This window comes from Diabrotica undecimpunctata, chromosome 8 (assembly GCF_040954645.1).
Source record: "Diabrotica undecimpunctata isolate CICGRU chromosome 8, icDiaUnde3, whole genome shotgun sequence".
NCBI lineage: Eukaryota > Metazoa > Arthropoda > Insecta > Coleoptera > Chrysomelidae > Diabrotica > Diabrotica undecimpunctata.
The window spans coordinates 71573100-71597926 of record NC_092810.1 but is presented as its reverse complement, the minus strand read 5'-3'; the positions used below and the strand labels follow the sequence as shown (position 1 = coordinate 71597926).

Here is a 24827-nt window from a genome sequence, read left to right as displayed (position 1 = left end):
CGCATCGTCATATAGATGTTGAATCTATACTCGATGACCGGCCTAATAAATGTTTAATATGTATGTATGAGTGATCGTGGATGTGTTCTTCCGAATTTACCACAAAGAGCATTGAGTAGACCGAGCCTTCTCCTAGCTTTGTTACAGGCTATGTCCAGATCGGTCCTCCAGTTTAGTGTTTGTGTAAACAGCACACCGAGGTACTCGATCCGGTCGCGGATTGTAGCCCCCCCCCCAAAGTCTATGGTTGTGTCTTTCGGATATGATGGGTGTGATGAATTGGCTGAGACTAGGGTGTCTAAAGGAATCATTTTATTTGGGTTAGGTGTTACTCTCCATCTCCCACACCACCTGTCGACCAGGTTACGGTGATTTTGAGCTAACCTAAGTACTGAGTCCACGTCTCGTGATGTTGTTACGAGAGCTGTATCATCTGCGTAGAGCAAAGTGGTTGTGTTAGTGTATTGTGGATTGGGAAAGTCACTATTGTAAATTGAAAATGTCGCATATTTATATGTTTCTGTATGGCATTTTCAGATCTCTCGGCCAATAGTAAAATTGAAAGAAGTTTTAAGGCGGGGCGATGGGCATTAGGGTGCGTATTAGTCCACGACTTATGCACCAGGATGACATTCCAAAAGGCCATCTATACTACTACACTAGTGTAAAATAAACCGGCATATCTTCTAAAACATCGATTAAAATGCTGTTTTAAAATCATTCAAACTGAATAATTATCGATACCTAATTCTGTTTTAGTTGACAGTCAAATTATTTTCTGGTAGACAATTTAATAGAAAAGCCCTTTTTTACTTATATGCCAGTTTGTTTTAAATGACACCGCAGTAATATTAATAAATATTAAGTACAAAGCGGATTATCTGCCAATAATTCAGTTCTAGAATGTAAAAGAATTCAGTTTTACTTAAATGACGCGTAACGTTTCATTTTAAAGTTTATCATAGATCTGCCTAAGCAAAGTGGTGACTCCAACATTATTTAAACTGGCCCAATGCCATTTGACGGACTTTTTTAATCAAATTTTATGGCGGTTTGACAGGAAAATAGACAATTTTTTGATGCCAATATCTCAAAAACCCATTCTTTGCACTTACGCTGGTTTGATTTTACAACGACGATGTGTTCTTGGGGAACATGGAGATGTTCTCAACACAACACGGCGCGTCCCAATGGTTTATAGGGAACGACCTATGTATAAATAGGACAGGTGTAAATAAGGTATAACCAAATAAGCCCGTGGATGAACTGAGAATATGGTATAGTAACGGCAGCTATGTCATTACTTTAATTAAACATGACACAGATACATAAACACACGAATACACATACACAAAAAAACACGTGCATACTGCCTACGGTCTATACTGCAACTACAGCGCTCTTTAGTCCCGATGTGTAACACTATCGTGCCCAAGAGATTCATGATATAGGGAGAAAATGTTGCCTTAAACGATACCCCAGAGAGCTAGCAACTCTGGGTGATAAAGGCCTTAGCACGGTAAGGGCACACTGCCGTACCCGATAATATTTCGTTTCAATACGTGGGAACAAACGTTTAAAAGCAAATGCTAAAAGAAAAACGAGATGTGTCCTGAAATAGGTAACTCTTCCGAGCTTAGAATACAAACACATCAAGAATGATCAGAGAAGGGACCACCGTCGCGTATTCTGTCTCAGTGCCACTTGATTAGCTAGAAGATGTTCCGAGGGAATAGATTCTGAGCCAGGTATCACAATACACCTCTCTGGAGCCCAAAAAAAGAGGATGATGGGAGAGGCAAAAATGACTGCTGCGATATGGAGCACAGCAAATCCACATAAAGCCAAAGCTGTATACCGGCAAAACCCGAGGGTAAAAAAGGATCTCGGGAGAATACCATTACCCCCTGCAACAAAGAGTCACTAAAAAACCAAGGAACTTTAACGGGCAGACTAGGTCATATAGCAATATCACAAAAGTATTCAGGATGGCGGTGGCACACAGAAACCATTCTGATACTTAATTAGATCAGGCTCAAGCAGGTCGGATCATTAACAAACTGAAACAAGCAGTAGATGCGGCTCCCATCGGAGGTAAAAATCAACTACTATAGTTACATAAAACATAGTTTAGAGCAGGGACCCTGTTTAAAAACTGTGCTAACGAGATGGTAAGGTCTATAAAGCACTAGTGGGAGGAAGTAGACTTAAATGTAGTCGATCCCAATAATATGCCCAAGCATGCCATATGCCATACAAATCCACATAAAACTAAAGCGAGGGCATCGGCAAAACCCGCTGGTAAAAAGAGATCTCGTGAGAATACCATTACCCCCCGCAACTAAGAGTCTCTGAAAAAAAGAAGCTCTAACGAGCATACTAGATCATATAACAATATTACAAAAGTATTCAGGATGGCGATGGCACACAGACATCATTCTGATAATTAACTAGATCAGGCTCAAGAAGACCTAATCATTAACAAACTGGAACAATCAGTAGATGCGGCTCCTATCGGAAGTAAAAATCAACTACTACAGTTCCATAAAATATGGGTTAACGCAGGGATCGTGTTCGTAACGTTTGCTAACGAAAATATAAAAAAAAGGACTATTGTGATGATAAGGACTATGGAGGATTAGTGGGAGGAAGTAGACTTAAATGTAGTCGATTCCAATAATATGTCCAAAACAACACCAACTGCTGCAATGGAGTTGATCATTGGCATCACGCCTCTAGATATATATGTCAAAGAGGTGGCGCTAGTGACAATGATGCGACTGCGCTCAGCTGGTGCAAACCTTGATGTAGGAATGGGACAATTGAGAACTCGTTTCTGGCGAGAAGAGTTGGATGCGTTACCACTTCTACAGGCAGGCTGCGACTCAATTGAACCAAAGTTTGTCTTCAACAAACCCTACAAAATTGAAACAGGACAGTACATGGAGACAAACGTGGCAAATGCCTATTGCATATACACCGATGGCTCCAAAATGAAAGAAGGCTCAGGATGCGGGATATACTCCAGATCACTGAACCTAAGAATAAAGTGGGGTATGGGCAAAAATGCCAGCGTAGTTCAGACAGAACTGACTGGTATCTCCATAGCCGCAAAAGAGATAACCCAAAAAGGTATAGCAGGTAAAACTATAATCATCTGCACAGATAGCAGACAAGCGCTACTAACCTTGAATAGACCACGTGTCACATCAGGTTTAGTAATGGAGTGTCACAAGTCACTAACCCAAGCTTCGGATGGTAATACCATCATCCTGAGGTGGGTTAAAGGACACAATAGGAATAAAGGCAACCGCATTGCTGACCAATTAGCTAGGAAGGCGGCAGGCCTAAGACTCTTAGGACCTGGGGATCTTTTTGGTTGGTCAACTACAACAATCGCGGAAATTGTCAAATGTCACTCCCATACTCAAACCGTAAAAAGATGGGAAGAAGGGAAAGGATGTAAACTTGCCAGGGTAACACTAAGTAACCTTGAAGAGTCAACATCTAAGAAGTACTTGGGAATGACCAGGAAAAACCTACGTTTGGCAGTTGGTTTTTTAACTGGTCATTGTCAACTAAGCAAACACCTCCATACACTGGGGCTAGCAGACACACCTCTATGTAGGAAGTGTGAACGAGAAGACGAAACTGTAGAGCATGTCCTATGTGAATGCCCAGAGTTATCGTTAATACGAGAGTACGCGTTCGGCGAGTCCTGGCCAACACCTGCCCACATAAGAGAGATGTCTCCTGGTGACTTGTCCACCTTCCTAGAATTGGCAGGATGGACAATGAGCTAAGGGTGACAGCTCCCTGGGAGGATGCACAATGGGTCAATTGTGGCCTAAGTGCTGTGAAACTTAACTCGCCCTCCCTACTCTACAGATACAGAATATGTCCAAGCGCCCCAAGGTCCTCACCCGTTTCTCCGAGAACGAGGATGATAAAGCAATTATCAAGACCCGTCTAAGGAAGACAAAAGACTAGTTGTTAAAAAATGGGAAGATCGGGGAGGACGTACAAATCCTAGTCTACATTATATTATTTATTTTTTTCACAGATTGTTTATAAATCTTTTCGGCCCTTCATTTTGGTGAAAATTAATTTATGACTTCTTGTAACGTTGTTGTTTATAGAATGTAAGGATCTTTTAAATAGAACGCACAGGCTAGACGAAGATGAAGAATCATCATACATGACAAGGAAGGAGGGGTACAATAAATCTTATAAATCGAAATGTGACTTTTCTCTAAACGTAGTAACAGAGCCTGGAAAATATATATGAAGAACACCAATACCATGTATATAATAATCCAATACGCAGTCTTTTGGACTACACTTTTGTATGTTTGTAATATTATACCTATATAACCTATATCTTTTTGCATATGCCATCTAAATACAGAATTTTTTTTTCCTGTATAATTAATTTCTTGAAAAATCTTAGTATATACAGGGATGAGTGCCTTAAGAACCGGCAAAATAACGCAAAAGATAGAAAACATAATACGTTGTGAAATAAAAAGAGATGCAAGTAGTAGAGGTGAGAAATTATCGATATAAACCTATAATTTACTTTACATTACATTAGATCTATCGAAAATTTCCCACCTTTAGACGTTAGCTTATGAGCTGGTTGACTTCAGTCATAGTAATACGTATCACGTAATGTAAGTAAAAACAGAAGTACGAGTATGTTTTTATCCAAAATTAAAGTATTGATCAATAATAAACTGTGATTTGAGACGTCGCATACAATCTTCTCAATACAGAATTATCATAGCTTGTTATTCTGTATTTATCAAATTACTACTAATTAAACTGTTTACTTACATTTGCTTTATTGCCTTCAATCAGTTTTTACTTTATGCGAAATTTAAAAAATGTTAATGTTCGACGTCATACTTGTAATATTATGACTGAAGTCAACTAGCTCATAAGCTAACGTCTAAAGGTGGGAAACTATCGATAGTCCTAATGTAATGTAATGTAAATTAGAGGTTTTTATCGATAATTTCCCACCTCTACTACTTTCATCTCTTTTTATTTCACAACGTATTATGTTTTCTATCTTTTGCGTTATTTTGCCGGTTCTTAAGGCACTCATCACTGTATAATAAACTAAATAATTTTCAATTGTTTAGGGTGCCGTACCTGCAACAATAGCAATAGTAAATGGAAAGATAAAAGTTGGACTATCGGAAAAAGATATAAATAAACTAGGTGATACAAAATCAAGTCAACCCATAAAAACTTCGAGAAGAGATTTGGCTTATGTCATGAGTAATAAGAAAAACGGTGGTACCACAGTTTCAGGAACTTTGATCGTTGCCAATAAAGTAAATATTCCCATATTTGCTACTGGAGGTAAGACATATTTTCTTCTATATTATGTGCTAGTATAAATTTGGTGGTTGGTGGGTATATCTTAACCCAGATAGGGTTGGGTACTTTTTTTCAAAAAAGAGTGTCCTTTTAAAAGTTCGGTATCATAATCAATGGCTATGATTAACAAAAATTAAAAGTGCACAAAAAGTTAAAGATTTTGATTTCCAGTTATTATAACAATTAACGTAAAAAATCTTATATATCTATTTTACTTGATATTTATAAAAACATTGTGTTTTGGATCTAGCGCTATATTACATTTATTGCAGCAAAAATTACATTTTTTGTGACAAGCAGTACTAGTTTGTGTATTCTTATAGATAATAAGGTGGTCTATTCGGTTGTATCTTTTACGGTTTTTTTTCTCCCTATTTATGTATTGAAATTATAAGGTTTTGTTCCCATGCTTTAGGTATTGTTTAGCATCCATGCTTGTTCTTTTTTCCTATGCATTTCACCATTTCTGGGTACATATATTATCCGCACAACCTGCTTTTATAATTTTAATATTAACTAAAGCTGCTTTCAATTCCTTTGTATTTATTTCTGCACCATATTCGTTACTTGGTGTGATTCTAATTTCTCTCTCGTTTTGGTATCCATTATTCAGGGTTTTATGTTCACAGTCCTTTCGGCTGTATTGGTACTATTTGGTCCATTCTAGTTTTTAGTTTGTTTGTTTCTTTTAATCCTTTTCTTTATAATTATAAGATAATCCTACCCTTAATTTCTGCCGATGCTAATTATGTTACTTTATTGACACCACTCAACTGGTCCCCGAGCGGGGGTTTGTAATTTCTGGGAAAACCAACTCGAGTTTAAGAAAGTCTAAATTTTTTTCCCTTTCATTTAATAATAACTACTTGCAAGCAAAACATTATGCAATGCTCTAAAAGTTTTAGTGAACGTGGAAAACCTGTATTAATAGTAGAATCTCAGAAATTTATAAGACGTAGAGTTAAAAAGTGGTGAAGTGCGTTAGAAATCTGCGATTCGCTCCTGTAAAGCTTAAATTTATACTGCGGGTGCCGAAAATTTGATCACAGTCAATACAATCCCAATCGAATATATACCAACAAGCCCCAACTCATCCGTAAAAGTTTCATCTCCCTCTACACAAAATGCCAAAGACCCACAAATCGAAAATAAAGACTCCAACACTGAAACTATACAATCAGACCAAATTACCATAACACAAATATCTCAAAAACGAGGACACTCTGAAATAGAAACTCCTAGTGAACTAACAATCCCTGAAATTCCTGAGAAAGAAGCTCAAACATTGTTAGATATGCCTCCCCATATATCAGCTTCCCCCCAAAAAAAAGATCCCAAAGCTAAAAAAAAGCACAAACCTGATACTCCAACATAATTAGTATCAACCGAAACCACCAAGAGAACAATCCAAGAAGCATACAAACAGAATCCACAAACCTTTAAAATACCCATAGACAATTTCTTTTTCTTCCTTGAAAATAGTTTTGGACATTCTGATCCTTATTCGGAAGCGAAAAAGCTCACGGATGATGTAAAAAGTCTACTTTTAAACCTGCATACTATATATCCAAATCTTTCAGATAGATCCTTAAAAAACCGATTTACCCGTTTAACTAAAAAGATCAAAAAACAACTACAACTAGAATCCTCTGAAGCCACAAGTTTATCAGACTCAATCTCATCAAGCGAACTAACTGATGATGAGTGCCTTTCCGATCGATCCCAAAGGTCGCAGCACTGAAAAATCCCCCCTTTTAATATTCTTTTCATTTAATTTAATCCAGTGAAATTGTGATAGGTTTTACCCCCATCTAGAAAATCTCCAACTGCTTGTTGCTGATACTTTACCCGATTTCATTTGTTTGCAAGAAACAAATTTCTCTAAAAACCATAATCCATACCTTAAAAATTACGTTGGCTACCACTTTATACGAACATCACACGCACGAGCTAGTGGCGGGAGCTCTATATTTATTTCTACAGATATTTTACCAAGAATTCCACTTAATAACAACTCTAGAAGCCGAAACATCTAGATGAAGATACCCTAATAAAGTTACTAGAATTCTACAAAATATGGCTAGGTAACCAATTTCCAACACTTTGGCGACAAGCTATAACAATTCCACTCAAGAAAAATGATACTTCTGCCAATACAACTATGTCATTTAGACCCATCTCATTACCGTGCACACTTTGCAAACTCCAGGAAAAAATTGTCAACAAACGCTTACTTTGGTATCTTGAAAAACATAATATTATCAATACCGCTCAATCAGGATTTCGTCCAAATCGTTGCATGATGGATAATCTTATCACTGTTCAATCCGATATCATAGAAGCATTCTCTAATAGAAACAACCTTATAACTGTCTCACTCGATATAGAAAGTGCTTTTGACACAGCGTCAAGACCGGCAATTCTAGAAAAACTTAAAGAGTCTAATTTATCTCTAAACGTATATCTATTTGTTGAGAATTTTTTAACTAACAGAAGTTTCAAAGTCTCTGCAAATGGTAAAATGTCTCCTTCATATATCCTGGAGACAGGAGTAACTCAAGGATCAGTCCTCAGCACAACCTTATTTTTACTGCTTCTTAACGACCTTAGTTCCTTAGTATAACCCCCTGTCAAACATAATAGCTATGCGGATGATCTAGTTATTTACTGTTAGGGTAAAATAACAAGCTCCACTAGCACTCTTTTGCAAAATACTATTGATAACATCTCTCACTGGTCTAACAAAATTGGTTTCAGCTTCTCGCCTACAAAGTCTAAAGTGATTAACTTTAGCAAAAAATATAAACAAACTCTTCCGCTCATAAAATTAAAAGAGCATCCACTACAAGTAGTTGAAAATCACAAATTTTTAGGGGTAATTTTCGACAAAAAATTAACATGGAAGAGACATATAGAAAAAACTAAAGCCAGTGCTTTAAAAAATATAAATCTCTTAAAATCACTAGCCAATCGACAATGGGGAGCCAAAGAAGAAGTCCTATTAGGTTTATACAGAGCCCTAATAAGATCTAAGTTAGACTACGGATCAATATTATATATGTCTGCCCCTAAAACTTATTTAAAATCACTAGATACAATTCAAAACACTTCATTAAGAATATGCCTTGGAGCCTTCAGATCTAGCCCTACAGAAAGCATATATGTCGAATCGTGTGAACCCCCTCTAAATATTAGAAGACAACGTCTACTAAACTCACATTTTGCTAAGGTTTCTGCAAACCCAAATAATATATCTTTCCAACTTATTAAAAATTTTCAATTAACAGGAGCACACAGTAGAGCTACTGCCAATTCATCACTACAGTTTCTATTGCCACTCTTAGAAAATATTGACCTAAATCTTACCACCCCCATTATTCAGCCCAATACTCCACCTTGGCTAAAAATATTACCTGACTTTTACGTAAATTTGTGCAGATATAAGAAAATGGAAACCTCCACGATACTCATGAAACAAACCTTTAACGACATAATTAATAGAGGCAAGTTTGATAACATAATATTCACAGATGCATCTAAAGACGAAGAAAGTGTCGGATGTGCTGTTACTTCCACAAATAACAGACTAGCAATGTATAGACCTCGCCATGACATCACCACAAACCAGTATAAGATCAGAACCAATATCGAATTAAAAGCACTCTACAATGACGCCGATATTGTCCAAGAAATTAAATCACAGCGACTAAGATGGGCAGGCCACGTGCACAGACTGCATAACAATAGCCTGGTAAAACTGGTATGGGAAGAGATTCCCACAGGCAAAAGACCACTCGGACGTCCCAGAATGCGATGGAGAGATAACATCCAAGCAGATCTCCGGAAAATGAACATTTCATTTGACCCTAGGTTGATGGAAGACCGAACAAATTGGAAAAAAGTTGTACAGTCAGCCAAGACCCACCCAGGGTTGTAGCGCTACGTGATGATAATGAATGTATAGACTACCCAAGATGACCAGTATATTCACAGCAGAACTCTACGCTATACTTAAAACTCTAGAGGTTCCAATGCAGGGTACCAAAAACTTAGCAATCTGCACAGATTCATTATCATCCATAAATTCGATTAGAAAAATCTACACATCAAATTCTTTATTTAATAGATCCACGAAAGATGTACAGCACTTGCTAAATCAAACACTTCGGTTTCGATAATATGGAATCCTTCACATGTTGGTATTAAAGGAAATGAGCAAATGTTGACCACGCAGCAAATGAAGCACGTCGCTTTGACCTTACAGATGAAAAAGTCCAAATGTTTAAAGATATAATAATTGAAATTAAAAAGTTATCTACCTCAATGTGGCAAAATCAATGGAACAGGTGCACTACCCAACTAAAGTCCATCCAACCAAACATTTTAGGACCTAGAATTGTTACTACGGAAAGAAAATCGAAGATCATCATTAGAAGGCTCAGAATTGGGCACACCCGGCTAACCCACGGATATCTGATGGTTCCTGAAGAACCTCCAAACTGCCAATATTGCAACTCCCGTCTAAGTGTACACCATATACTTGTGGAATGTAACCAGTACGCAGCAGCACGGATCAAACATGGTATCCACGGAAGTTTATGTGATATCTTAAAATCTAAAAACAATATATAATGTGATAGAGTTCCTTAAAAACTGTAAATTATATCTCCTGTTGTAATTGTATCATCTATCTATATTACAATTTTGTAATCATCCGCTAGTTTTTTATTTTCTTTTTTTGATATCATCTGTATTGAAATTTATTGAATCAATGTGACTTAATTTATTGTTTTCTGTAATACAGTTCCTCGTGTCAATGGCCACAGCAGCCGAGACATGCAATTTGAAATAAAAAAAAAATGGTTACCCTTCTTTGCAAAAGTAGCAAATTATTTATCGATGGTACATTCAATTACTGTCCACATCATTTCTTGCAGATGTTCACACTGCATATTATAGTGGAAAATAGATGTTATATTCCACTTGTTTTTTGTTTACTGCGAAATAACAAAGAATGTTCTTACAAAAATCTTTTTAAACTTTTGCAAATTAAATGATTAAGTTTGGGATTAAATCTGAACCGATAAATTATTGTGACCGACTTTGAAATAGCTATTTACAATGTCATAAGAACAGTGTTCTCACATTTCAAAATAGTAGGCTGCAGGTTTCATTTGGTGCAAGCATGGTTCCGCAAAATTAAAATTTGGCCTCGTTTCTGATTACAGGAGCGAAAACAGTGAAACTTAAAAATGGCTACGTTATATATTTGGACCATTCTTTGACTGTATTGTTTTCGATTTTTCGGAAGAACAACTCGAAAACGAACGTCTGCAATTGTTTGCTGACTATTTAGTGAATAATAATTATATTTCCGAAGATGCTGTATTTCCGCCTTGTTTATGGGTTGAACCCAGCAATAGTATAGAAAGCAGCACAAATGCATGTAAATCTTTCCAAGCTAAATTTAATGCCAGTTTCTATTCGGAAGATCCGTCAATTTTTCATTTTCTTTAAATTTTAAAACAATTTCAAACAGGTACTTGTATAAAAATACAAAGTTATTTGTATGCAAATCCAAGAATACATGACCCAACGGTGCGAAGACGTAAGCAGTGTATAGTTAAAAAATAGACGAATATAAAAATGGATCTATTTCAATATTTGATCAGTATTGTCATCATTGATTTAGTATTGTCATCAGTAATACAATCTCAGAAATGTTTTCCTATCTCCAAATCATTATTATTGTTCATCTCCTTTTTTGAATAATTATTATAATGTTTCTGATTGATAGCATTAGTGATGACAACACTGTTGTTCTTAAAACTAATATTTTTTCTCATTAATGTTATTATTTCCATTACTTTTGCATTTTCCATCCTTGTTTAATTCGGAAAAAGATTACCTTTCATGAATTTCTAGTTTTTAAAATCTTTTTCCTTATTTTTATTCCATCTCCATACACTTCCGAATTAACTTTTGATATCCTATTTTAATTATTTCTCATTTTTTGAACCCGTCTATTTTTTTCCAGATACCTCGCTATATTTTCATTTTTTCTTTCGTTAATGTATTGACTTTTAGCATTGACCAAAAGGCATGAACTTTAAAAGTTAAAGTTAATATTCTCACTACTAATATTTCATTTTTACTTTGAATTTCTGCTACGCGTAAACTAAATTTGTTATAAATAATTTTATTTATTATGCTTATAAGTATCCTAAATGAATGTAACTTATATTTTTATATTTGATTAGTGTTATTATATTTTCAGTTTTTAATTAAAAAAAAAAAGAAATAAAAAAAATAAAAAAAAAAGAAAAAAAAATTGAACTTCTTTTTCCTCTTTTAGGTATTGGTGGCGTTCATAGAGATGCAGAAAATACATTTGATATTTCAGCAGATTTAATCGAACTTGGCAGATCCAGTGTAGCTGTTATTTCTAGTGGAGTTAAATCAATTTTAGACATACCAAAAACATTAGAAGTTTTGGAAACCCAAGGAGTTTTTGTAGCAACTTTTGGATCACCCAATGATTTTCCAGCTTTTTATGCAAGGGACAGTGGTATAAAAGTTCCTTACTCTGTCCAGAATGCAGACGAAGCTGCCAGAATCATTAAAAGCAACAGAGATATAAATACTAAATCTGGTAAGTGTTCTTTAATTGTAGTAACCACTCAATGCAGTTGATTCTAATTCTAGGTTCAAACCGTTTCACGTGTTAATAACTGGACTAATGGTCCAGTCGTCAGGGAGTTGACCCCTAAAAATCATACGAACAAGCTGAATTTTGTAGAGAATATTAATTTTGGGGCTCCAAAAAAGATGCAAAAAAGTTTAACACTTTTACCCCCTGGCTTACCCCTAAAACCCCCAGCAGGGGCGAAAACACAAAAAAATCGATTTATCAAGCATCTGTACACCGTAGAAAAAAATGTTTCAAATAAAAAATGTAGCTGAGATAATTTTATACTGCATGCCAGTTACTTGTGCGAAATCAATCATAATCATAAAATTTGTATCAGCTCGACGGTAAAAATTCTTTTGATCCAAATGTCCTATCAACAAAAATCAAGATGCGTTTTAAAGGCAAAGAGTGCAGCTTTTTTATACAGTTTTTGTATTTTGCCAAGAACAAACTCAGTTTTTATAAAGGTGTTAAATAAATTGACGTGACGCGATTTTTGCCATTTTTTACGATTCTCGTGTGATTAATAAAATTGATCACCTTCATTGACCAGTTGTAGGAAAATTTACATTTTTAGAGATCAATCTTTTAAACCTATGACATCACATTTCAATTTTGAGTTGAGGTAACAAATATGAGGCATTTGGAATATGAATAAAAAACGCAGAATATGAATAAGAAGACGGTTTTAGAAGACGGGTGTAGTTCATTAAGAAGTTTTGTACTTTTGAAAAACGTACTAGTATAATTGAAAAAAAGTTTTAACTGTTTTAGATCGTTTGTTATGTGAAAGTTTAAATCCAGTGTTTTTTAAGCATATTTCAAATACCTCACATGTTGCCAAAACTCAAAACTACAATTTAATGCTATAGGTTTTAAAGGTTAGGCTTTAGTTATCGAAATTTCATAGTGACCAGTCAATGAAAGGGGTAGATTGTATTGATCTCGTGAGAATCTTAAAAAATTGCAGAAATCGCGCCACGTTTATTTATTTAACACCTTTATAAAATCTGAGTTTATTTACGATAAAATACAAAAACTGCATACGATAGCTGAATTCTTTACCTTCAGAACGCATCTTGATTTTTGTTAATAGGTCACTTGAATCAAAAGATATCGAATTTTTACCGTCGAGCTGATAAAAATTTTATTGAACATCGATTTCGCGCGCGTACCTGACATGCAAAATTGACGGTCGCTTCAAACGTTGTTTCTAGGAGAACGGTTTATACGACACAAAAATGCTTATAAACATTTTTGTTCAAAATTATGTCAGCTACGTTTTTTATTGAAAACATTTTTTTCTACGGTGTACAGATTCTTGGTAAATTGATTTTTTTGGGTTTTTACCCCCTGCAGGGGGAAGCCCGAGGATAAAAGTGGTAAACTTTTTTGCATCTTTTTTGGGGTTCCAAAATTAACATGCTCGGCAAATTCAGCTTGTTAGTATGATTTTTAGAGGTTCAGTGGCATTTTCGTCTCTGACGACTGGAGTATATATGTTTTACATATTTTTTTCTATCAAAATGACTGTAAATATTTTTTTTAATTTTTACAGAAATAACCCCTACTTATGGTGATCGTTTTTATGGAGATAAAAAACGATGGACCTACTAGATAGGAATAGGAATGATCTGCGATTTATCGTAGGATTCCGAACAGGACACTGCCACCTCTGGGGGCACATGAACAAAGTCGGACTGACAGGACAGAAAGCGCGAATTGCAGATTCTGTCAGGATGATGACGAGAGGTTCAGCGTCTAAATATATTATGCAAAAAAGGGAAGAAAGGAAAACGCTTATAATTCTGATTTTAGTTATTATTTAAAACCATATTTTTATTGGTGTTCTATTTACTATCATTTCTTTCATTAAAATTCAAAGTGTATCATTTTAATAGATGCTTTCATAACTAATCAAACCAATATATTATATCAGCTCATTGACGTATACCGACAACAGGGAATTTTTCAGCACTGAAAAAATCAAATTGATCTATTAATCGCTTTCGATCCTGGCATCAAAAATTGTGGCATTTTAATGATAAATATTTATACTTGTCTAAAACATTACTTGATATTCATCCCCTACATTTATCTTGTGATTATTGTGTATATTTTTAATAATACAAGTTTTATTACATCACGATATATACAAATCCAGAATATATTATATATTTTTTTTATTTCAGGTATGCTCTTCGGAGTTCCAATTCCTGAAGAATTTGCTTTTGACTCAGATGTAATCAATAAAGTTATTGAGGAGGCTCTTCATGAAGCTAAACTTAACAATATACAAGGCAAACTTATAACACCGTTTTTATTATCACATATTGCCAAAATCACGGAAGGAAAATCTCTTCAAAGCAGTATCCTTTTTAAATGGGTTTTTAACAGTAGCGATTCATGATATTAAACTTTTTAAATTTGGTAACGTAACAAAACAGCAAATAAGCCACACTATGTGGTTTCTGAGTAACACATATACTTAAAAACAACAATGCATGTCTAGTTTATTAGGATATGCGCTGATTTTTTTCTTAAAATTTGTATACAAATGATTAGCAACTGGAGTATTACGTACTTAAAACGAGAATAGTTACAGAAATAATATAAAAACACTTAATGACAAAGTTTTGAAAATATTGAGAATCTTAAAAGTGGTTAATCTGGTCATCTGCTTATTAGATAATTCCCTTTAGTTTAGGAGCCGAAGAAAAAATATCAAGGTGTAACTTCATAGATTATTTTTTCTAACCTACTATTAACTGCCCACTAACGTCATATGCTATCAATTCAAGATTTTAGAGAGTTCAAAAACTTGTTAAAAAGTTGCCTGCGATAACAGTTCACCCAGAACCTTTATAAAACGTGAGCAGATTCAAAACTGTTCGTTCACCAACGTTAACTTGTCGGGAACCATCTACTGTTTTTCTAATATGAATTTGAGCTTGTACGGGGTAAGCGTTTGTTGCTTCACCCAAAATAGCTTGATCCCATATTTATCGGATTTGGAAGGTATATATGTATTGGGTAAAATTTGTACGGTTTCTAAATGGAAACAATTGTTGTCGATGGTTATGCATTGGGATGGCTGTAGCTTTGTCACAAATTTTATTTAGCATTGTCCAGATATCTCGTATGAGTGCAGCCTTACTTTTTTTTTATGCATTATTCGCGAGTATTTTCAGAGAAGAGAATCCATACTCCACATCTTACACAAGTTTTCGTTGTTGTTTCTATGAACACTAGCAACGATTAGGATACCAAAAAATGCGCTAAGCTCACATTCAGTAAATGGCTAAAATTTTTTTTGTTTTGGTAATCTTTGCGCATTCTTTGTTAAAAGCCTCACATACTACTTTGACTTTTTTTTTATTTCACTCAAAATTTTGTCACAAATTTCTGGGCTCATAATTAACTTGGATATTTGTTTCTTCTTCTTCTTCTTCTTCTTCCTCTTTATAAGCAATTCTGCATGTTCATTGGCGGATTAATACCTCTATGGAAGGTTGTCACTCCACCTTTTGCGAGGTCGTCCGATACTTCTTCTGCTGATTGGTGACTTATCCCTTGGTATTTTGACGTCACGGGTCTCCTTAATTCTGCTTGTATGGTTATTCCATTCTTTTTTTCTATTTTGTGTCCATTCATTTATACACTGTACGTGACATTTTCTTCTAATGTCTTCACTTCTCAATATTCTGTCCCACTGTCACACTCTCAATATTTGTTTAGGTGTAAATAAATTGCTAGTAACTGCAGGTCCACCTTTTTGTAGTAAGGTATTACGAGGTTTTGTTTGTTAACAATGGATCACTACTTCATTCAGTTCCACCCCTGAATATCAAAATATTGCCTGAAGACTGAGGTTCATTCTTTATGTTATCTTCTGAGTCGTACTCGTTTGTCTGTTATATAATAAATTCTTCTGATTGTGGGCCATAGCTTTCATTATCAGATGCAATAAACACTTCTTGATCTGAATCGGATTCGTCAACCAATTTTAGTAGTTCAGTGATCAGTGGACGTTGATATTTAAAAAATATGTAAAATTATGTTAATAACCTTTTTCATTAGTTACCGTCAATTTATGTACAATAATATTATCAAGAAAAAATATAAATTTACTACTAACCTCTTTCACTATTACTCATACACAATATTAACATACTGTTACTATTGATAACAGTATAGCTGTTTCGAAATAGTCGAAAGTAATACACCTTGTATAGGTAAAATTAGTCAAAATCAATAAAAACGCCGGTTCACTTATTTTAAAATAAAGTACCCATTTTTCCTTTCTTTTTTACCTTTATAACTTAAGAAATTTTGGAATTCGCGCCTACGAGTTAACAACGGACGTTGATCTTAAAAAAACGTAAAATTATGTTAATAACCTTTTTCATTATTTACCGCCAATTTATGTACAATAATAAATTATCAAGAAAAAATATAAATTTACTACTAACCTCTTTCACTATTACTCATTGTTTTGGCCTCCTTGTATTATTTTTATTTTAAGCACACGTTATATTATTATTTACTTTGACAAAATTCCCAAGATTTTTTGCCACAATTAGAGTCAAAAATTAAAAGTGCTGATAACAGTGTGTAGTGGTAGTTGTTTCGATGCAGTCGAAAGTAATACACCTCGTGTAGGTAAAATTAGTCAAAACCAATAAAAACGTCGGTTCAGTTATTTTAAAATAAATTACCCATTTTTCCGTCCTTCCTTACCTTTATAACTGAAGATTTTTGGAATTCAAGCCTACCAGTTAACAAGGTAAGATTTTTACATATAATTACAGCCCCTTTTGAAAATTTGTTTATAAAACGAGCATTTGCCACACCATATTTTTGGGTCATTCGTTGCCGCGATTGTTTTGAATTATATATTTCGTTGTTATATTGCCGATTCAAGTTCAATCATTATTCGTATTTGATTAATTTATTTAAAGTAATAATTGTAATCGGTATATTAAAATCTAATCAAATCGTTGTGCTCTTTTTTGTCGCGTATAGGAAAAAACTGGTTCTTTAAACGACATGGCTAGAATTTCGTTTTTGCATTTGCTTTGTGTACGCATCGCCTAAAATTTCGTATTTATTTCAATATAATTTTAGTGATTATTTAGAAAAATATATACTTAACTACCATTCTTGGGATATTTTGGTTTTTGTTCCATTTTATTTATGCGTCATTGATTATTTTTTGAAAGAATTTCAACGTTTATCGTTAAACAATATGCCTAAAAGTCAAAATGAATTAAAATTAGAAAGATTGCGCACTAGAAGGGAAAATATGTTTCGCAGAGCTCAATTATGTTATGATGCAGGGTCGGCCTTAGAAAAGGATTCAGAAAATGCAGCAAAACTTCGTAACTTTGCAGTAAGGTATAGTACCTTTGAAAAAACTTTATCGGAATATGAGGAAGTTGTTCAAGATATTGTTGTTTAAAAACAAGATATGGATCCAGATGCTGAGGTTATTTACAATATGCAGTTAGATACGTTTGATATTATGTATTCAAATATTGAATATTTATAATAGCTTCTTTATTAATAAACAAACCTGTTGTTTCAAACAATAATCCCAATAATAATAATTCTAAGATTAAAATGACTAAATTTGAATTAGTTAAATTTAATGGTGAAGATATATCCCTGTGGCCCCTATGAAAATTTCAAACAATTTAAATATCTCAAATTACTCCAGTCGTCAGAGACGAGAATGCCACTCAACCTCTAAAAATCATACGAACAAGCTGAATTTTGCCGAGAATATTAATTTTGGTGCCCCAAACAAGATGTAAGAAAGTTTACTACTTTTATCCCCGGGCTTCTCCACACAACTCCCCTTGTAGAGGGGTAAAAACGCAAAAAAATCGATTTACCAAGAATCTGTACACCGTAGAAAGAAATGTTTTTAATAAAAATGTAACTGAGATAATTTTAAACAAAAATGTTTATTAGCACTTTTTGTGTAGAATGAACCGTTCTTTCAGAAAAAAACACTTGAAGTCACCGTCGATTTTGAATGTCAGTTACGTGCGCGAAATTAATGTTCAATAAAATTTGTATCAGCTCGACAGTAAAAATTAAATATCTTTTGATCCAAGTGTCCTATCGACAAAAATTAAAATGCGTTTTAAAGTTAGAGAGTTTAGCTTACGTTTGCAATTTTTGTATTTTACCGTAAGTACACTTAAATTTTATAAAGGTGGTAAATAAGTAAACCATTTTTGCCATTTTTTATGATTCTCATGAGATCAGTACAATCTATCCCTTTTATTTTTAGTTCGGCTAATGGATTAAGTCCACAGTCAGAAGAAACCAACAGCACACACACATCCCTTTTATTGACTGTCCACTATTAAGTTTTAATTACTAGTCCCTAACCTTCAAAACCTATATCATAAAATTTTAGTTTTGAGTTTTGGCAACAAATGTGACGCATTTGAAATATGCTTAAAAAACGCTAGATTTACACTTTCATATAATAAACAATATCTAAAACGTTTAAAACTTTTTTTACAATAAAGCTAGTACGTTTTTTAAAAGAACCAAACTTCTGTTATAAACTACACCTACAACCGTCTTCTTAGAGCCATTTGAGACGTTTTAAATGTAAAACAATAAATTCTGCGTTTATTTATTCATATTTCAATTGCCTCATATGTGTTGGCACAACTCAAAATTAAAATTTCATATCATAGATTTTAAAGATTTATCTCTAAAAATGGAAATTTTACTGCAACTGGTCAATGAAAGTGATCAACTTTATTGATCTCACGAGAATCTTAAAAAATGACAAAAATCGTGCCGCGTTTATATATTTAACACATTTATAAAAACTCAGTTTATTTGTGGCAAAATACAAAACTTGAATACAAAAGCTACACTCTCTACCTTTAAAACGCATGTTCATTTTTGTCGATAGGACAATTGGATCAAAATATATCGAATTTTTACTGTCAAGCTGATACAAATTTTATTGAACATGAACGACGGTCGCTTAAAGCGATGTTTCTGAGAGAACGGTTCATTCAGCTACATTTTTTATACGGCGTACAGATTCTTGGTAAATCGATTTTTTTGCGATTTTATCCACAGGGGGAAGCCCGGGGGTAAAGGTGGTAAACTTTTTTGCATCTTTTTTAAGGTCTCAATGTTAATATTCTCGGCATTCAGCTTGTTCGTATAATTTTTAGGGGCCAACTCTCTGATGACTGGACTAAATGAGATAAGTTGCATCGTGAAAGCCTTGAAAAGTTGTAGCTCAATAAAACCCATTCCTGATAATTATGATATTATTTGGAATATGCTCGTTGAAAGCTATAACGATAAAAAATACTTGTTAAACCTCTATATGGATTGAATTGTTAATTTTCGCGATTTGCAATCTAACAGTGCATCCAGTTTAAAATCGTTTTGGAAAAATTTGATATTTGTTTCGTTTTGGAAAAATTTGATATTTGTATTTGATATTTGAGATTTGTCTCTTCATTAAAACGATTAAATCTTCCTAATTTAGACAATCATATTTTAATTTATTTAGCTATGTTAAAGTTATCACAGGAGATCATAGATTCATTTGATTTAATAAAAAATTTTTACGCCAACGTAGTAAGTCTCTTATTAAAAATGATAGATCCCAGAATTCTAAAAGTAATTTTTCATTTCAAAAACCGACTTAATCGTTTCATTTGTAAGAACAGAATAAGTATTACATAGATTGTTTTGTTTTATAATAAACGCCCACATTTAATTAAATATTGTATGGATGCCATTTGACATTTTTTAGGGCTACCATTTGAATCAAGATTTAAATTAGCGAAGGAAAATAATTTATGTTTAAATTGTTTTTCTTCAAAGCATCAAGTCTCCAATTGTCCGTCAAAATTTTCTTGTGTTAAATGTAAATCTCGTCACCATTCGCTTTTACATAATCCGTAGAGAATAATAGAAAAATAAATTAAAATAATAATGACACTTGTCTTAACACAAAGCTAAGTTAATAAAAAAATTTTTAGTTACAGGTTAAAATTGATTTGTATAAAAAAACTTTCTTGTTCTCCATTCTAAAATACGTTTTGTCCATCGGTTGTCCGATAATCTGACGACGTGTCCTGTTCAGCAGTGGACATAGGTCTCTCTCAGCTCTTTCCATCTATCTCTGTCTTGTGCAGCTTGCATCCAGTTATTGCTAACCCGCTTCAGGTCGTCGGTCCATCTAGTTGGTGGGCGCCCTCTGCTCCGTACTGCTTTTTGTCTTGGTCTCCACTGTTTTGTCCATCGGTTGTCCGATAATCTAGCGACGTGTCCTGTCCAATTCTATTTTAATGATGCGATTTTTTCGATGGCTTCTGTTGTTTTTATTCTACAACGTATTTCTTCGTTTGGGATTCGGTCTCTCAGAGAAACACCCAACATCTGGCGCTCCATAGCCCTCTGAGTCACGCTAATCTTATTAAATACCTTTTTTGTGAGTGTTAATGTTTCTGATTCATAAGTAAGTACAGGTAACACACATTGGTCAAAGATTTTCCTTTTGAGGCATATGAGTAGATCCGATTTAAATACACAGTTTAATTTACCAAACACTGCCCAGGAAAATCCTATACGACATGGGAGCTCACATGTCTGGTTATCTCTGTCCAACCGAATTTCATGTTCTAAGTACTTTTGCGATATAGTCTGCACAATATCCCTTCCATCAACAGCAATATTTCGATTTAGCACCAGATTAGTCATTATTTGCGTCTTGTTCTTATTAATCTTTAGTTTGACCTCCTAGGAAGCGTGATATAATTTTTTAAACATAATATTGCATCATCCATACGATCGGCTATAAGGACGATGTCATCTGCAAATCTCAAATGACTGAGCTTGTCTCCATTTATGTTGATACCATGCTCGTTCAGATGTGCCTTCTTACAATTTTATTCTAAAAGCGTCGTGAAGAGCTTTGGAGAGACTCGTTGCCGTACTTCTCGTTGTATACAGAATTTATTTGTTTCTCGTTCAGATAGTCCTACGCTAGATGTGGCATTTTGGTAGATATATTTGATTATGTTAGTGTAGCGATGGTCTATTCGACATTCTGTCAATGCGTTTAACATTTTCTGATGGCTTATGGTATCGAATGTTTTCTCGTAGTCGACAAATATCAGTGCCGATGGTTTGTTGTGTTCTGCAGACTTCTCTATAAGGTTCTTTATCCCTAGTAAGTGGTTGTAAGTGCTGTATCCCGATCTAAATCCAGCTTGTTCTCTAGGCTGATAGAAGTCTATTAAGCGTCCAGTCGTTTTTTGATTATTTTTGTGAAAAGTTTATATATGTGTAAAAGCAAATTGATACGACATTAGTTTTTTCAAATCTGTTATGTCTCCTTGCTTGTGCAAAAAAAATAATGACTGCATTGTTCCATCGAGAAGGAGTTTTTCCTTGGTAGATGCATTCGATGAAAAGCTTGGCCAAAGCCTGGATAATTTTATTTCTATCTAGTTTGATCGCTTCGATCACTACTCCGTCATCGCCAGGGGATTTGTTATTTTTCATTTCTAAAAGTGCCGTTTTATGTAGCTCAATTAATAGTAGCTTCCTATTGAAAATTTGTTGAGTATTTTGATGTCTTTGATTATTTCTCTTCTGTTTGTTTTAATATAATCTATTTAATTTTTGACATTGCCGTCTGGGCTGATCTATGTCCATTTACGCTGAGACTTTTTATCGAAAAAAGAGTTCATCATGAATAAATTTTTCTGGTGTAAGAAGTTCAGCAATCTTTACTCTCGTAAATTTCTTTCGCCATAGCCATACTTACCCATTGCTACTTTTACATAATCTTGTTTAAACCCCATTTTCGCATTAAAGTCGCCCATTATTATTGTGTAATATGCTGGTGTGGCATGTAACTTTGTTTCTAGCTCCTCATAAAATTTTTTAATTTCTTCATCCGAGTGGGTAGTCGTTGGAGCTTATATCTGGATTACCTTAAGGTTATATCTTGCATTTAGTTTGAAGATGGGATATACAATCCTGTGGCTTATGCTGATAATTTCAACTATATTTTGTGTGTGCTTTCTATGTATAATAAATCCTACTTTTCTTCTTCACCTCTAAAATGAAATACGTGTCCAGATTCAAGAGTAATTTGGGCTTCTCCACTTCGTCTTATTTCATTAAGGCCAATGATGTTCCATTTTATGTTTTTCAGCTCTTTCTTCAGTTTCATTATCTTCTGATCTAATATAAGAGTTCTGACATTGTATGAAGTAATATGAATTTGTCGCTCCTTGTAGTAGCCTGATTTTTTCCGGTGATTTTTAACACCCTCTACTCCAAACCTGTTCCAACCGCTTCCTTGGTTAAGGGTGTTAAAGCCGCCGGAGACTGAGGACCGTTCAGTAGTTTCGTCTTTCATGGAAAATAACTTTTGGGGTTTTAAGCTATTAAAACGCCACGCTTGGTTAGTGCGTGTTGGCGAGTTGGTTTGGAAGTAGGGGGAGGAAAGGGTGGAAATAAGAATGCTTTGGGTTTAGACATGGTTTCTCCGGGGATAGGAGGCTGGGATCCTTTCCCCGATGAGGAAATCCATGAGCTTACGTGAGCAGGTGTGGTATTCCTGAAGTAGATCGATCTCCTGCCGGGTTCGCAGAGAATTATCCACCCGCTATCACTCTCTCTCTCTCTCTAATATATATATATATATTATATATATATATATATATATATATATATATATATATATATATATATATATATATATATATATATATATACAAAACTCAAATATTTGGGTGTGCAGCGGAAGATAGGACAAAGAAGTACTCTTTTTAGTCTACCAAGCTTTCGCAAATCTTTATTTGCATCATCAGGGTGCTAAAATAAACAAAATTAGTACAAAGTACAGAAAAATAATTATTTTGCACTTACACTAATTGAGGTTAGTTGTCGTGATGGTTATCAAATGAAATGAGCTACTCATTTGACCCCTACAAATGATGGCGAAAACTATCCAAAATTGTTTTTAAAAAACGTTCTTTAACAAACACATATTTAAAACACTTTAAAACACATATACATAAACATTTAAATAAAATTATGTTAAAATAATTACAGAACATGTACTTAGTCACAAAATAAAATTTAGGTTATAAATATTCTTATCAGAAACAAAAGAATTGGTTGTGAATTCGTTACTGCCAACTTAAAACGATAGAACGTTAGATCTTTAACCTATCTTCCGCTGGACACCCAAATATTTGAGTTTTGTATTCTATTTGATCAGCGTTGATTACAAGCGTTTATCGCTTTTCAGTATATATATATATATATATACATATTAGGCCACTCTGTATATATATATATATATATATATATATATATATATATATATATATATATATATATATACAGAGTAGCCCAAAAGTCTGGAAACGGCCAATTATCTCGTAAAGTGCTAGTTATAATTATACAAAATTGAGGTACACCTATTTTGTAATACAGAGATTCCATATTTGATATTTTCAATGTTGCCAGATTAGCCGTTTCTCTTATATTATTGGTAACTTTGGTTTTTCAAATTCATCACCCTGTATATTCAGTCATTATTGGAATCTCCTATTCAATACGAGTTTAACCATATGTAACACCTATGATTTTATGTAGTCTGGAAGGTCTTAAATACATAAAACAAAAGTCTGGCAACGCCTAATTGTTTCAATACATTTTTTAATACTAACTCTTTTCAACTACATTAAAACGTAACAATGGATAGATTACAACATTTTTTAACATAATGGTTACTTTATCAAGTGTTCAAAATGTGCTCCATTTGTGAATTAACAGTATCCTAATCGATGGTAGAATGCGTCTACCATATTTCTCCATTATTGTCTAGAAATTATTCAAGGTTCATCGATAATTTGTTGCCTTAGCTCTGTAATACTTGCTGGTTTAGTTTTGTAAACTAAATTTTTCAAGTATTCCCAATAAAAATAATCTTTAGGATTGAAATCAGGTGAACGTGGAGGCAATTCAATTCCACCTCGTCTACCAATCCATCGTCCGGGAAATATCTCATCTAAATAACGCCGAACATTTACATCGAAATGAGCTGGAGCTCCATCTTGTTGAAACCATATCTGATTAAAATTGGCCCCAAACAAATTTCTCAGTGTAGGTACAATTTCATTTGTAAGTAACATTTCGTAACTATCTGACGTTAAATTTCCTTCGATAAAACCCAATTAACTGAGTACTTACTATACCTGACCATAGATTTAATTTTTGTTTCTTTGAGTATGGTTTTCACGCATCCAGTGTGAATTTACGTCACTCGAGTGCCTCAAATTGTGTCGATTTACACTTCCACTCAGTGTAAAGATTGCTTCATCGGAAAAACATATTCTGTTAACGAAATTTTCAATTTTATCCATCATTAACTCAGTAAACTCCAATCTACGATCGAATTCATCTTCACTTAATCCTTGCAATAAGTTAATTTTGTATGGTTTAAATTTATTCTTACGTAATACACGTAAGACTGAAGAACGACCTATATCATGTACTTGTGCAACCCTGCGCGAGGATGTATGTGGATCTTCAACAAAACTTTGCATTATATCTAAAGTTTTGTTGTCATTCAACTCTTTTCGGTCTACCTGATAGGTATCTATCGTTTACTTCTAAAGATTCCTCAAATCGCTTTACAGTTTTTTGTATCGTCGTCTTATAAATA

The 24827-nt window shown here is 34.1% G+C and overlaps 1 protein-coding gene across 1 annotated transcript in view; it reads left to right on the top strand.

Moving 5' to 3' along the window:
• Positions 1–24827, top strand: part of LOC140448452 (pseudouridine-5'-phosphate glycosidase-like) — a 48264-nt gene that overhangs the window by 4097 nt on the left and 19340 nt on the right. The window contains exons 2-4 of the mRNA XM_072541530.1: positions 5148–5370; positions 11744–12040; positions 14272–14448. Coding sequence (XP_072397631.1) covers positions 5148–5370; positions 11744–12040; positions 14272–14448 — 697 coding nt within the window. The remainder of the gene's footprint in view (positions 1–5147; positions 5371–11743; positions 12041–14271; positions 14449–24827) is intronic.